Raw genomic sequence first — 14,793 nt, forward strand, 5'->3', positions numbered from 1 at the left:
TTTCCTCTGGAGGCAGGGTTTGTCTGTGTAGCCGTGACTGTCCTGGACTCACTCTGTAGACAAGGCTGGCCTCAAACTCACAGCGATCTACGTGTCTCTGCCTCCAAAGTGCTGGGATTAAAGGCGTGCACCACTACGCCCAGCTGTAGTGCACACCTTTAATCCCAGCACTTGCAGACAGAAACAGGCAGATCTCTGTGAGTTTGAGGCCAGCTTTGTCTACAGAGCAAGTTCCTGGACAGCCAGGGTTGTTACACAGAGAAACTGTCTTGACAAACAACCCCTGCCTGAACCCTCCTCTCCCCCCCAATACTCAAAATCTTTTGGCTGACCCTATTAGTTTGATTTCTGTTGCTAAAATAAAACACTGACTAAAAACTCAAGGGAAATGTGGGTTAATTTGGGCTACAGCTCATAGTCCCTCATCCAGAGAAACCAAGGCCTTCACCTGAGGGTGAGATCTGGAGGATCACTATACTGACTGCTGCTGCTGTAGTAAACACAATGACTTAACGGGAACCTTTGTTTACAGTGTCAGGGGGTTAGTCCATGGTCATTATGGCAGGGGCATAACAGGCAGGCACGGGGCTAAAGCACATGCCTGATCCACAAGATGCAGGCAGACAGAGCACAAACTGGTCCTGGCCTGGGCTTTTGAAACCTCAGAGCCCACCCTCGGTGACACACCTTCTTCAGTAAGGCCTCACCTCCTAATCCTTTCTAAACAAGCCCACCTGCTGGAAACCACATATTCAAATACATGACCCACCAGGAGCCGTTCTCATCCAGATCACCACAATTGTTCACTGCCTTTCTCCTGGCTTGTTCAACTACACTTCTTACATAGTCTAGGCCACCTGCCTAGGGATGGCACCACCCACGGTGCGATGAGGCTTCCTGTCAATTAGCAATCAAGAAACTGCCTCAGACATGCCTAGAGGCACATACAATGGAGGCAGATACTCAAGTAAGGTTCCCTTTTGTATGTCAAGTTGATAACTAAAGCTAAAGGTGACACCCTCTATAAACAGACTGGTTGTTTTCTTTAGTACTTAATGGAAAATTGATTGTAAAAAAAAAAATTTTTTTTAAATTTGGCTCACAAAAGTTCTACCCAGAAGTGAGGAAATAACAAGGACTCTTACGCTTTTACTCAATGAACTGTTAACTGGGCAGATTCTAAGTGCCAGGTGCCTTATCCAAACCTAAATAAGAAAGACAGGGTCTTTCTTCAAGTTAGCAGTGGCTTAGTGAGGAAGACAGGCCCGTGTGATTGCCAGGTGCTCAGCAGACAGACTGTGTTGTTGAGAGGGCTTTCCAGGAGAGGTGACTTGTTGAATTTGTACACACTGTCCAAAATAAATGGGCATGACTGTGCTACATGTGTCTTTCTATTCAGTGAACACACTGGTTACCACGCTTTATGTCTTCTATAGAAAAAATGGTATGTGTACACTGGGGCTGGTTCTTCTAACATTTCTCCGGCATCTGTGACATCAACCTATGCTACCCAGAGGAGGAGCCTACCCAGAGGTACCCTGTGTTTAATCAATAGCAAAGCAGTTCATTAGAGTTAGGTAGCTGAAGAAGTTGATGTTCATGAATATTTCATGTAACATTTGGTTTAAACAAAAATGTTGCTTTTCTATGATTATAAAAGTAAAACATATTCATTATTGAGAACTTGGTGAATAAAGAAAAGTTTAAAAAATGATCAAATAGTCATACCATAGCTTGCTGTACTGTACAACTTTTGTGCATTATCTTGTTTCATAGTTTTAGAGATAAACAACATGTATTTTAGTCCTTGTGACTATGTTGTTCCCCTTAATATGCTCAGCATCCTTACCTGTTAGTTACATATCCATGGATTCAACCAGGGGCAGATCACAAGTGTTTGAATAAGATTGCCTCTACTGTATTGGACATTATAGATGCTTAGTCTCATCTTTCTCCCCTAACTAAACAGTGTAATGTATTTGTATAGCATTTACATTACATTAGATATTACAAGCCATCAAATACTATGGCACTTTACATAAGGAACTTGAGCACCCATGGATCTTGGTATTGCCAGGCTGAGAGATTTGGAAAGACATCCTTATAAATACCAAAGGCTAATTGTATTTTGAGCATTTCCTCTTGTAATTAAGAATTTATATATGGGGGCTGGAGAGATGGCTCAGCGGTTAAGAGCACTGTCTACTCTTCCAGAGGTCCTGAGTTCAATTCCCAGCAACCACGTGGTGGCCCACAACCTTCTATACAGGGATCTGATGGCCTCTTCTGGCCTGCAGGTGTACATGCAGATAGGGCACTGATATATATAAAATAAATAAGTCTTTAAAAATAATTTATATATGATAAATATGTATATATAAGAATGGTAATAAATATATAGTAGCTGCATAGTACATTCTATATATGTTGTTTAACCATTCTCTTATTTGAATTTTTATAATTTAAATTTATTCTTACTTAAATTTTTTCAAGTTTTGCCCTTTGTGCATGAGTCTTATCTGTACCTCTGATCTTTTCCTTAGGATGGATTTCTTCAGAGACAGTTTTGAAATCACACAAAAATGCTAATAACTTCTAGGGCACATTGCTTTTTTTGCAGTAATTTCAGTGTCTAAGATCTTTGCTATAGCTTTTGGACTTTCTCTTCAGGAAAGAGAAATTCTGTATATTATATTGAAGGGTTTGTTATATATAATTGAGCATGTGTGGAAAGACCCAAAAGATGTTTGCTTCCATATCTCCTACAGAGAACGGCCTCCTGCTTTGTGTTTTTGTTCATTTTGGCTGATCCATAGTCTGTTTCTCCAGCATCCTGCTCCAGAGCATCCCCACACTCTTAGTAAGAGTGTCCTTGGAAGAGAGAAGCAGAGATGGGCTAAGTGGGGTGAAAGTGGAGTCACTCATATATCAAGGAAGCCTCCACTAAGAATGTTATGTTAGATGCTCTCATACTCCTTAGTTTATTCCATTATTGAGAAAGCCTCAAGTCCATGGAAAGCCTGGAACACTGCACTTGGGGTCTAGGAGAGTGTTAAGTCATTTTTACCCTTTTTTTTTTTTTTTTTTTTTTTTTTTTAAGAACTAGTGGAAGCCACATCTCAGCATCATATTGACGACCTTCCACCACCAGCTCAGGAGCTACTTGATGAAATTGGTAAGAGGTGTTCAATACAAAACATACTCCTTGGCCCCTGTTGGTTCTTGTCACTGACCACATATGGTTTTGTTGCTTAGGTATCAGTGCTAGTACAGAGGTTGGTTGACACAGGCAGGGACACCTTTCTAGTCAAGTAGGCCAGGATCATTGGCCCATTTATTTTGTCATTTGTTACTAAAAGGTTTACGGAAGAGAGTCTGAGGTAAAGTAACAACATGTTACTCAGATGCTTTATGGTGAAGAACTAATTTTATTTTCTGAGGCTTTTGTTTTCATTTCTTGAGACAGTCTGCTCTAGAGTTCAGTTCATAGCCAATCTGGCCTTAAATTCTCAGTCTTTCTGCCTTAGCCTCCAAGTGTCCCACCAGGTATGCCTTGGAAGCCCTGGTCTTTAGAGGTCTGTCTCCTTGGATCTGTGATGGTCCAGTCCTGGGTACAGGGGCTACAAAGAATTCTCAAGGGCACCACTTAGTTTTCAGGATTACTGTGGTCCTGGGAATCATAAGGAATAAAGACTTAATGCTCTGACTCAAAGCACAGCCATCCTCTGGGCTCCTTAATAACTTTCAATGCCTGTCCTTTGACCTAATGAACTTGAGTAATTGCAGTATTATCACTGTTTTGTTTTTGGTTTTGTTTTTGGTTTTTTTCCTGAAAAGACCTTTAGGGAGTAGTCAGGATCTGTCTCTGATTTTTTAAAAAAAAATAATTTACTTATTTAATTTGCATTTCTTTTGCCTGCATGTTTGCCTGTAACAAGATGTTAGATCCTCTGGAACTGGAGTTACAGACAGTTGTGAGCTGCCATGTGGGTGTCAGGAATTGAACTCAGAACCTCTGGAAGAGCAGTCAGTGTTCTTAACCACTGAACCATTTCTCCAGCCCCATATCTCCTGATTTTTTGGAGAGTTCACATCCAGAGATCTAGGCCCCTGATAGGAACCCTAAGACAAAAGGTCTTTTAGAACTCAGAGTAGGGCTGGAGAGATGACTCAGAGATTAAGAGCACTGGCTGCTCTTTCAAAGGTCCTGAGTTCAATTCCCAGCAACCACATGGTGGCTTATAATCATCTATAATGAGATCTGGTGCCCTCTTCTGGCTTGCTGGCACACATACAGGCAGAACAGTGTATACATATTAATTATAAATCTTTTTTTTAAATGGAACTCAGCTGCGTGGTGCACACGCCTTTAATCCCATCAGGGAGGCAGAGGCAGGTGGATCGCTGTGAATTCGAGGCCAGCCTGGTCTACAAAGCAAGTCCAGAACGGCCAAGGCTAACACAGAGAGACCCTGTCTCAAAAAATAAAATAAAATAAAATAAAATAAAATAAAATAAAATAACAACAACAACAACAAATGGAACTCAGGGTATAGGTGATCGTTTAAGAGCAACAAGGGACTGATGAAGGTAAAACTCTGAGCTAAATGTCTTATATGCCTTCCTGATGATCGAGCTGTCAGGCAGCAGCTTACTAACAGTAGGAAGGGAGCCGACCAGCACTGCCTCCCTCTCACAGCCAGTTAGGGTGGCCCAGCTGTCTCTCCGCTTTGTTCTGAAACAAGCCCCCCGACAGAAAGCAGCCAGTGAATTTAGCATACACTTATCTTGGTCTAGTGAGCATTTTATAAGGAAGTGATGGATATTTATGGTAAACAAAAAAACAAACATGGCATAGCCCAGGAGAGAGGGAGACACCTATGGATTGCTCTGAGTGTAAAAATCAAGATTGGGGGCTGGTGAGTTGGCTCAGTGGTTAAGGGCACTTGCTGCTCTTGCATAGGACCTGGGTTTGGTTCTCTGCACCCACATGGTGGCTTAAAACCATCTGTAACTCAGTTCCAGGGATGTGAAGCCCTCTTACAATCTCTGTGGATACATGCATGCATATATACATTTTTATACAAATAAAATCTTTAAATTTGTTTTTAAAATCAGAGTTAGGAACATAAACTTTGGAGCCAAGATTTTCTGGGCTCAGTCTTTTTTTTTTTTTCCCAGTTCTTCTTCTTACTCTGTTTGGTTTATGAGAATTCCTTAGCAGTGTGAGCCCTCTCTTTAGTCCCCTCATTTCAGTAACTGTGCTCCAGGCTCCTCCTCACCTCTGCTGTCAGGATTGTTGTTCCTCATCTGAAAAGCAGAAGTAAAAATAGTAGTTAATCTCATAGGGCTGTTGTTTAGATTATGAACATTAATCTTGAATTAATGTACATAATAGAGCCGGGGGTGTGCCACATACCTTTAATCATAACACTCAGGGAGGCAGAGGCAAATAGATCACTGTGAGTTCGAGGCCAGCCTGGTCTACAATCGGAGTCCAGGACAGGCAAGGCTATACAGAAAAACCCTGTCTAAAACCCCCACAAACGTACATAAATATTTAATACCTGCTATGTAGGCCTCTTGTGTTACCTTTTTTTTATCATCATCACCATCATCTGTTTTGGGTGTTTTGTTTTATACAAGCTCTACATATATAGCTCTGGCTGGCCTGAAACTCATAGAAATGTGCCTGCTTTTTGTGTTCTAAGTGTGTTCTATTTCTATTTCCTTTCCTTTCCTTCCTTCCTTAACATTTTTACATTTGTGCGTGCGTGCGTGCGTGCGTGTGTGTGTGTGTGTGTGTGTGTGTGTGTGTGTGTACACATCTATAGAGCTTGTGTAGAAATCAGAGGACAACTTGAAGGAGTTGTTTCTTGTCTTCAGTCCTATGGATGCTAGAAATGAAATTCCGATCATCCTCTGCAGAGGCAAGGACTGAACCCACTGAACCATCTTGCTCTCCTTTCATTTGTTTGTTGCTTGATTGGTTGTTGTTGTTATTACTGTTTTGAGACAAAGTTTCATGTAATACAACCTAGCCTTGAACTCTACGTATGTAGCCGAGGGTGACCTTGACAAGTTTCTGCCTCCACCTTCTAAGTCCTGGGGTCATAGGTGTGCACCACATGCCTCCCAGTGCTTTGTTTTGCTTGAGACAGGGTCTCCCTGTGCAGTTCTGGCTAGCCTAGAACTTGCTATATAGTTCAGACTGGCCTCAAACTTAGAGAAGCTTTCCTGCTTGTGCCTCCTCAGCGCTGAGATTGTAGGCATGTGCCACAACGCCTACTGTCAGTCCTTCAAAAATTCTTTATCAAGTGTTATTTGGGGCTTTATTACTTGAAGAATTCTTTTTGAACTCAGAATGTACTAAAGTAGTGGCTTTCAAACTTCCTAGGAGTCAGAGTCACCTGTAAATATGACTGAGATAAACTGCAGGCCTTTTAGATTTAGTAGGTTTGGGTTTTACCAATAGTGCTGGCTTGAGGCCTGCCCTCTGAGGGCCCCTGTCCTAGAAAATGGGAGGTATGGAAAGGTGGGGTAAATTGCCTTCTTCTTTTGTACTGTAACAGAGCTTCTGAAGCAGCAGCAAGCCTCGTCCGTGGTGTCACATGGGAACACAGCACATGATCTGAGTGTCACTGAAAATGGTAAGCTGATACCCAGGTCTGTTTTCATGAGGTTTCTGTGTAATGCTGCCCTGAGTAACATAGTGGCCTGTGTGGGAGTGTGTGGCTTAGGCTGAGCACGACTTTATTGTAATTCTCATCCTACTGGTTAATTTTGTCTGACAAGCTGTTTCATTTCTGAATTTCATCTATCCGTATCTGTGAAAGGGGAACACTAGTTCCCATCTCATGACAATAGCTCCATTCACAGTGCCTGGTGCACTAGAATAATTTGCTAATGTTGGGCCTCTTCTTTCATAGGTCTGCTGCCATATGAAGGAGACAGTGTCTGTAAAATGCTTGGCATACATTAAAGGGTACATCCTTATCTCACACAAATTCCTCTCATGAAGTTGTACCCTAGGAGTGTCTAAGAAGCAAGAAAGGGAAGAGTCTCCTAAAGTGCAATTGTGCGGCTTATTTTTAGAGTTGCTTGCCTCCTCTTTTGTGCCTTCTTTGCTTTGCTTTGTCTAGTTCTCTGAACTTGGCACCAGCTAGGCTTCCTGTAGCTTCACCTGGCACCGCAGAGCTCCCAAGACCCCAGAAGCAGCTGCTGTGAGTGCTGGTGCCCTGCGCACTGCCACCTGGCCCTCTGCTCTCATGGGAAAGGGCTGATGCATTGCACACTTGCAGAACAACTGATGGCCTTAATTTTTACAGCTTATTTCAAAGCATGCTATCAACTGTTTTTCATTTTAATAAAGTTAGCTCTCTCAATTGCTTTAGATAAAAGGAATTTGGAAGAACAAGAAACCAACAGTAGTAAAGATAGCAGTTTTCTTTCTACCAAAGAAATTCAGGATCTGGAAGACACAGAGAGGTAACAAAATCTAGACTTTTGAAAGGATTTTAAAATTGCATTTGTGTATATTGGTTTTTATTATATGAATAAATAGTAAAGAACAGAACAATCTTTTTATTTATTCTCCTTGCTTTATTATATATTACTTGTATTAAGTATATATAATAGGATCCATGATGTTTTCATTCATTTATATAATGTATGTTTTTCAAATTCACCTTTCATTACCCTCTTGCCTCTCTCCCACTCTTACTAGTTCCCTTCTACTTACATGTCTTTTTTGAGGGCACATGACCTTGTGAGTGTCATTAGGGGCTCTCACAGGAGCATTGGTGAGGGCTTATTTATAGGAGCATGAGCACTTGACTATGGATACACCACTGAGGAATCATGAACTGTCTATGGATTCTCAGGGCTGGATGGGGCTTGTGAACCCCTTCCTCCTAGTTATTTATACTTTGTGATTAAAACACATAGAACATTTAATAATTTTCTTAACAAATTTAAAATGTATCTCCTGATGTTAATGATATAGTTGCTATCCGTGATGGCTCACTTACAAATTTTTGTTTTTGTTTTTTTAAAAGACAGGTTCTCACTGTGTAGCTTTGGCTGTCCAGGAACTCACTATGTAGACCAGGCAGGTTTCATAGAGATCTGCCCGACTCTTCCTCCTGAGTGCTGGGATTAAAGGCATCTGCTAGGCTTGAAATAATTAAAACTTTTTAAACCACATTTATATGAGAGAGAGGCAAGAGAGAGATTAAGAGTCTGTCTGTCTCTGTGTATGCCTACTTTGTTCTTAAAGCACTCCCTCCTGCCTTTCTGTGTGTGTCTTCCCCACCTTTTGCTGGTCCTTTTCCATCTCCCTAATAGTCCTTCCCTCTACTTTCATGGCACACACACTCCATTGCCCTTTCTAGCTCCCAGGACCTCTTGCCTTATAGTCCTTTTTCTATTTTTGTCACACACACACACACACACACACACACACACTTAAATGTAGTTTTACATGTGAGAGGAAAATATGGAGTGTTTGTCTTAGTAGAATGATATACAGGTTCTATCCACTTTAAAGATTTATTGTTCTGTGTGTATGTGTGTGTGTGCGCGTGCCGGTGGCAGTGTGCACATCATATGTAATCGTGAGTCTAAAGAAGTCAGAAGAGGGATTGTGTCATCTGGGGCTGGAGTTCCAGGCAGTTGTTGAGTATGGGTTCTGAGAACTAAACTCAGGTCCTCTCTAAGAGGAACGAGGGCTCTTAACTCCTAAGCAATCTTTCCTGCCCCTTGCTTTCAATTATTTTGATAAATACCCAAAAAAGATATTGCCAGATCATATGGCAAATGTATTTTTAATTTTTAAAGTAACCAGCATACTGCTTTGCACAGCAACTGCTCCACTGTGTGCTCCTATCTCCATCATGCAAGGTTCCCTCGTCTTCACCACTTGTTACGTCTCTTTCAGGATTGGCTGTCCTAATAGGTATCAGATGATGCCACATTTTTCATTTCCTTAATGAATGTTGAACTTTTTTGGCTACTTGTGTATCCTTTTTGTAGAAATGTTTATTAGAGGAGCTGGAGAGATGGCTCTTTGGTCTAGAGCATTTGTTGCTATTGCAGTGGTGACACAGGCCTTTAATCCCAGCACTCAGGAGGCAGAGGCAGGCAGATCGCTGTGAGTTCGAGGCCACCCTGGTTTACAAAGTGAGTCCAGGACAGCCAAGGCTACACAGAGAAACCTTGTCTCAGAAAAACCAAAAAAGAAAAGAGACACAACTTAGGCCTGTGGTGGCACTTGCTCCCTCCTCTCATCCTACTCCTAATCTTGTTCCTGCAGCTCCTGGGAAAGCCATGCTCACTGGTTTCAGGAGCCTAGAACAGAAAGCCCCACTGTCATTGTTAAGTGAGTGGCTCCCATTTGGCGAGGTCCATGAGTGGCAGGCACTTCTGGTGCAGCAGTCCATCACACCACCAGGGACTCCGCTTTACCAGTGTTCTGCCCTATTGCCTGTGACATGTTGGCCTTTGTTCTGGCCTTATTTTTTCTTCCTTTCTCCTAAAATCTGTCTCCTGGTAGCAAGATGGCTGTTGTCTACAGAACAGGCAAATGTAAAAAGCGAGCAGAATAAAGGAATATGTTACTGGAATCCTCCCCCTTTTATTTGGGAAGCAACACCTTTCCCAGAATTTCCCAACAGACAGCTACTTATATTTTATTGGCTAAGCTGTGAACCCAATATTCCCCACTCTTTAAAGGCTAAATCATTATTTTTACAGAAGGGAGAAGCCTAAAACAGAATCACAGAAGTAGGAAACAGTGTCTTAAGAGCTGAGAAGAAAGTTTTTTATTTTTAGAGGAGATTAAAAAAAAAAAAAAAAAAAAGAGGCGGGGCTGGAGAAATGGTCCAAAGGTCTTGAGTTCAATTCCCAGCAACCACATGGTGGCTCATAGCCATCTAAATGTGATATAATGCCCTCTTTGGCATGCAGGTGAATATGGAGGCAGAGCACTGTATTCATAATAATAAATAAATCTTTAAAAAAATGACAAAAGAAAGAAAAAATTTTTCTTCCCCAATAAGTGTTTTAGAAACCTTCTAAACATTTTAATTTATTACATGTATCATTTTCTGTGTCTTTGTGTACAGTGTATGGGAGCACATGTGTATACTATGATCTGAGTGTAGAGGTCAGAGGACAGCGTCATGGAGTTTGTTTACTCCCACTTTTATGTGGTTTCAGGAGATTAAGGTTGTCAGACTTATCTGTGGAGTTATCTCACCAGCCCTGAGAAATCTTTAATCTCTGATGTGTATTGTAACTATTTCATCCATCTTCTTAAGCCACTTTCAGCAAAAAGCTATATGAATTATTCAGGGGAAAAGATAAGTTGCCCTAGGTAAAGTTAGTGCTGGGCGTGGTGGCACATTTTGTATTTCCTACAGGAAGACCAAAGTTGAAAGTCAGCCTGGGCTTCATACAGACTGTCTTAAGAACAAGAAAAGCAAGCTACATTTGACTGTATGATGTAAAGTTCTTTGAACCTTGGTACCAAGTTAGCTACTGGGCTAGGGATGTTGCTCAGTTGGTAGAGTGCTTGATTAGAATGTGTGAGGCTTTAGGTTTGGTCCCCAGCACCACATAAACTCTGCCTGGCACATACCTATAATCCTAGCACTCAGAAGGTAGAAATGGGAAGATCAGAAGTTCAAGACCAGCTTTGGAGACACAGCAAGTTCAAAGCCAGCCTGGGTTACATGAAACCTTGTCTTTTAAAAAGTTACTGTTATTTCTTCAGCCCTTTGACATTTGGGTTTGTTTGTTTGTTTTTCAAGACAGAGTTTCTCTGTATAGCCTTGGCTGTTCTAGACTCACTCTATAGACCAGGCTGGCCTGGCACTCACAGAGATCCACCTGCCTCTGCCTCCTGAGTGCTGGGATTAAAGGCGTGCGCCACTATGCCTGGCCTAAAGGACTATATAGCGTACATATAAGTTAGATACAGGTAGCCTCTGGGAATCTAGACACAATCTCACTCCTGATGCTCTTTCAGCTCTTGTGAAGGCCCCAATTTTAAGGACCCTTTCACTGTGCAGTGGTAGCTATGAGGGAAAATGACTTTTGTCATCATTATCTTTGCTTGCCCCTGGACAGAGCTCATTCTTCTCTTGATGAGGACCTGGAGAGATTGCTGCAGTCACCTGAGGAGAACATGGCACTACTGGACCTCCCCAAGGGCTCTATAAGGTTGTCTTTCCCCATTATGGAATCATGTTTCATGTTTCACAGGGAAAAGAGTATACAAGATGCCATGTGTCTAGGGCATAGAGTCCTAGGCTTCCAGTTTCTTTCTTCTCTCCTTTTCCCCAGGGAGTAGTTAGGCTCTCAGCTTCTTGGAGAATGAACTCTGGTGCTGCATTGCACTGCTGTAGATCAGCCAGCCCCTACTCCATCTGCCTTCACTCTCACACTTGCCTCTTCCTCCAGCCATCTACTCTTCAAGACACTAATTAGGAGGCCGATATCAGTTAGAGCTCTCAGACTGTCACCTGCAGTGCTTCATCAGCCATTTGAGTTAAATCAGAACTGGCATTTATTTCTAATTTCCAGGTAACACAAATCTACAAGTGAACGCTAATGTGATGGATGATAGACTGAAAATCCAAAGTTAACTTGACAGGTTGAAATGTTAGCTACTTTAAAGATAAAGACAAAGCCAGGCATGGCTGTTGCCTGAACCTCTAGTTTCAGCTACTCAGAAATCCAAGGGGAGGATTGAGCGCAGAAGTTCAAGGTCAGCCAAGGAACATAGGGCTACAGTATCACAAACAAAAATGTAACAGTAAAAATGATAAAATGAAAAGATTGGTGGGTTTTAGATCCAAAAGTATAAAATGTGGAAAACCAGGCTTCACTGGATACTTTTTTTTTTTTTTTTGAAACTGCTCAGTGTAATTATGTTAGGGGCAGAAAGTCTTAATTCACCTGCCCAGCACTCCGTTTCTGAAAATGTCAATACAGCATTAATGCAGGATACACAGATCAGACAAATGCACTTCAGGTAACAGGCACTCTTGGAGGACTCCGAGGACACATTTCTAAATGGATGTTAGCAATCAACAGAGAGGACACAGAACAGTCTTGGGGCTGGAACCAGGTCACATGAGAACAGCTGAGGAGCCAGGAAGACTCAGTCTGAAAAGAGCCGATGGGTGGAGAATTTGATAGCTTCCCTCAGATACTGAAAGACTACAAAGTGAGGAGAGTCTGCTGACTGTCCTCTGTCCCCGTGGATGGAGCCGCTGGACCAGATGTTGCAAATAGCAGATCAGTGTTAGTGCAGCACAGATTTTCTTTTTTTGTTGTTGTTTTTGTTTTTTTGAGACAGGGTCTCTCTGTGTTAGCCTTGGCTGTCCTGGACTCGCTGTGTAGACCAGGCTGGTCTTGAACTCACAGTGATCCGCCTGCCTCTGCCTCCCAAGTGCTGGGATTAAAGGCATGCGCCACCATGCCCAGCTCCAGCACAGATTTTCTAATGGCCACAACTATTACACAGAGGAAACAGTTTTTCCATGTCAGCAGTGGCTGCAGCCGCTCAGGTGGGCTACATGACTGTGTTCTTGGGTTGTGTTAGTGAAGATTAAAAGAAAAAAAAAAGCCACTTTTTATTCTAGGTGGCTTTATCTTCTCCCTCACCTCAGAGAGGTAGCTGTTTCTGCTCTCAAGGGGCGTGTGGTTTTACACTGTGAGATGCTTATTTAGACTTCTCATATCACAAGGAGTTTGAGGGAAATGAAAACAAGGCGATAAGTAATGATTTCCAACAGAATGCTGATTATAAAACAAGGAAAATGTGTTCTTTTTCCTTTGAGGCTAGCTATATAGTCTTAATGTTGCAAACAGTCTGATTACATGGACTTTTTAGGTATGTAGCTTTCTGTGCCTTGGTTTTCACATCACACAATGTAGATAGTAACAGCAACTGCTCCATATAGTTCTGAAGATAAGTGAGTGAGTTAACATACATTTAAACTAGCCTTGTCGGGCATGGTAACACATGCCTTTAATCCCAGCATGGTCTACTTAGTGAATTCTAGGCCAGGTAGGGCTACATAGGGAAATCCTGTGTCAAGGAAAGAAGGAAGGAAGGAAAATAATAGATAAATAACCAAAAGTAAATAACGAAATGAATCAACGTTTTCCCTGAGGAGCACTTCACTATAACAAAGTACTCCGTGCTTACTGCAGACATAGCCTTGTTTCCTGACTGTTATGTATGTCTTAATTCCCCTAATCATTGCCATTAAAGGGAGAAAAAAAGCAAAGATCAGGACGTTGAAGAGAAGAGAAGAAGGGAAGCAAGCGTCAAGCCAGAGAGAAGGCGATCAGACAGCTGTTTAGGGACCTTGGAAGAAGGTAAGGGTAACTGGTCACTGTGAGGTCTGTGGTCCTTGGTTTTGGGGACCATCAAAGCTTTTAAGAAATGTTGCCCAGGCAGGTGTGGTGGCACACGCCTGTAATCCCAACACTTGGGAGGCAGAGGTAGGTGGATCTTTGTGAGTTCGAGGCCAGTCTGGTCTACAAAGTGAGTCCAGGACAGCCAAGGTAACACAGAGAGACCCTGTCTCAAAAACAAAGAAATGTTTCCCAGATGTTATACACAATCTTTCAACCTGGGATAGTTTTCCTTTTCCTTGCAGTTCAGCTCAGCGTTTCTGATAATTGCAGTCAACGAAACAGTAACATCAACTTTTAGGGGTTTTCTTTTGTTTTTTGAGACAGAGTCTCACCCTAGCCCAGCTGGCCTCAGACTGAAAGCAGTTGGTTCTCTTACCAGGTGCTGTGAGTGCAGGCATGAGCCAACACTCTTGGCTTTTCAGTTGTTTCTAAAACAAGCCATGGCCAGCCCAAAATTGTTGTCTGTAGAGCTGTTTTGAATTTAAATACATTCAAAAGAGCTTTAAATTTAAACGGAGTGTGCTGATGCACGCCTCAGTGCTCAGGCAGATGACCCATGGATTTGAAGGCCAGACAGGGAGACCCTGTCTAAAGACAAAACAAAAACCAAGAGCTTGAAGAGTGCTCAGTGGGTCTTGCCACCAAGCCTGAGGGACCCGAGTCTGACCCCCAGAACCCACATAGGAGAAGGAGAGCTCCAACTCCATATGCATGTGTGTACCTATGTACACATAAATGTAAAACAAAACTTTTAAAGCATTTTTAAATTTAACTCAAATGGGTACTGAAGAAATATTTTTCAGAATTTAAATGGAGTTTGCAAGTAATGTAGAAATTATAAATTAACCTTAATTTTAACCCTATTCTCTGCCGGGCGTGGCGCACGCCTTTAATCCCAGCACTCGGGAGGCAGAGGCAGGTGGATTGCTATGAGTTTGAGGCCAGCCTGATATATAAAGCAAGTCCAGGAGAGCCAGGGCTACACAGAGAAACCCTGTCTCGTAAAACAAAAAAACAAAAACAAAAAACAAACAAAAACCTACTGTCATAGAGTGTCAGCCTTCTACTGTATCTTTACAAATGGCCCCTTCTATGTTCAGTTGCTCAGGGAGTTAGACGCTCCCCTGTGGAGTCTTCTAGTCTCTCCTGCGTCTCTTCCCTAGTCCCTTCTACCCTGCTTTCCCTGCCCTGCTTTATGCTTTATGCCTCAGGATGCTGACCCTGTGACTGCATCCCTTTGGCTTTCTGGTAGCCAGCGGTGGCCCTGGCAGAGGACCAGAGGCCAGGATTATTGTTATTTAATTCCTTTTCCTACCTACTGGAACACCTTGCATCTGGTAGCCATGGTGTCCCTCACAA

The 14,793-nt window shown here is 42.3% G+C and overlaps 1 protein-coding gene across 1 annotated transcript in view; it reads left to right on the forward strand.

Annotated features, from left to right (window-relative positions):
- Window positions 1–13,732, forward strand: part of Tex14 (testis expressed 14, intercellular bridge forming factor) — a 175,080-nt gene extending 161,348 nt beyond the window's left edge. Inside the window, exons 23-29 of the mRNA XM_051158901.1 lie at window positions 1,437–1,533; window positions 3,101–3,175; window positions 6,573–6,650; window positions 7,395–7,488; window positions 11,131–11,223; window positions 13,286–13,392; window positions 13,677–13,732. Coding sequence (XP_051014858.1) covers window positions 1,437–1,533; window positions 3,101–3,175; window positions 6,573–6,650; window positions 7,395–7,488; window positions 11,131–11,223; window positions 13,286–13,392; window positions 13,677–13,732 — 600 coding nt within the window. The remainder of the gene's footprint in view (window positions 1–1,436; window positions 1,534–3,100; window positions 3,176–6,572; window positions 6,651–7,394; window positions 7,489–11,130; window positions 11,224–13,285; window positions 13,393–13,676) is intronic.
- The last annotated feature ends 1,061 nt before the right edge of the window (window positions 13,733–14,793 follow it).

Source organism: Acomys russatus, chromosome 16, assembly GCF_903995435.1.
Source record: "Acomys russatus chromosome 16, mAcoRus1.1, whole genome shotgun sequence".
In the NCBI taxonomy this organism is placed as follows: domain Eukaryota; kingdom Metazoa; phylum Chordata; class Mammalia; order Rodentia; family Muridae; genus Acomys; species Acomys russatus.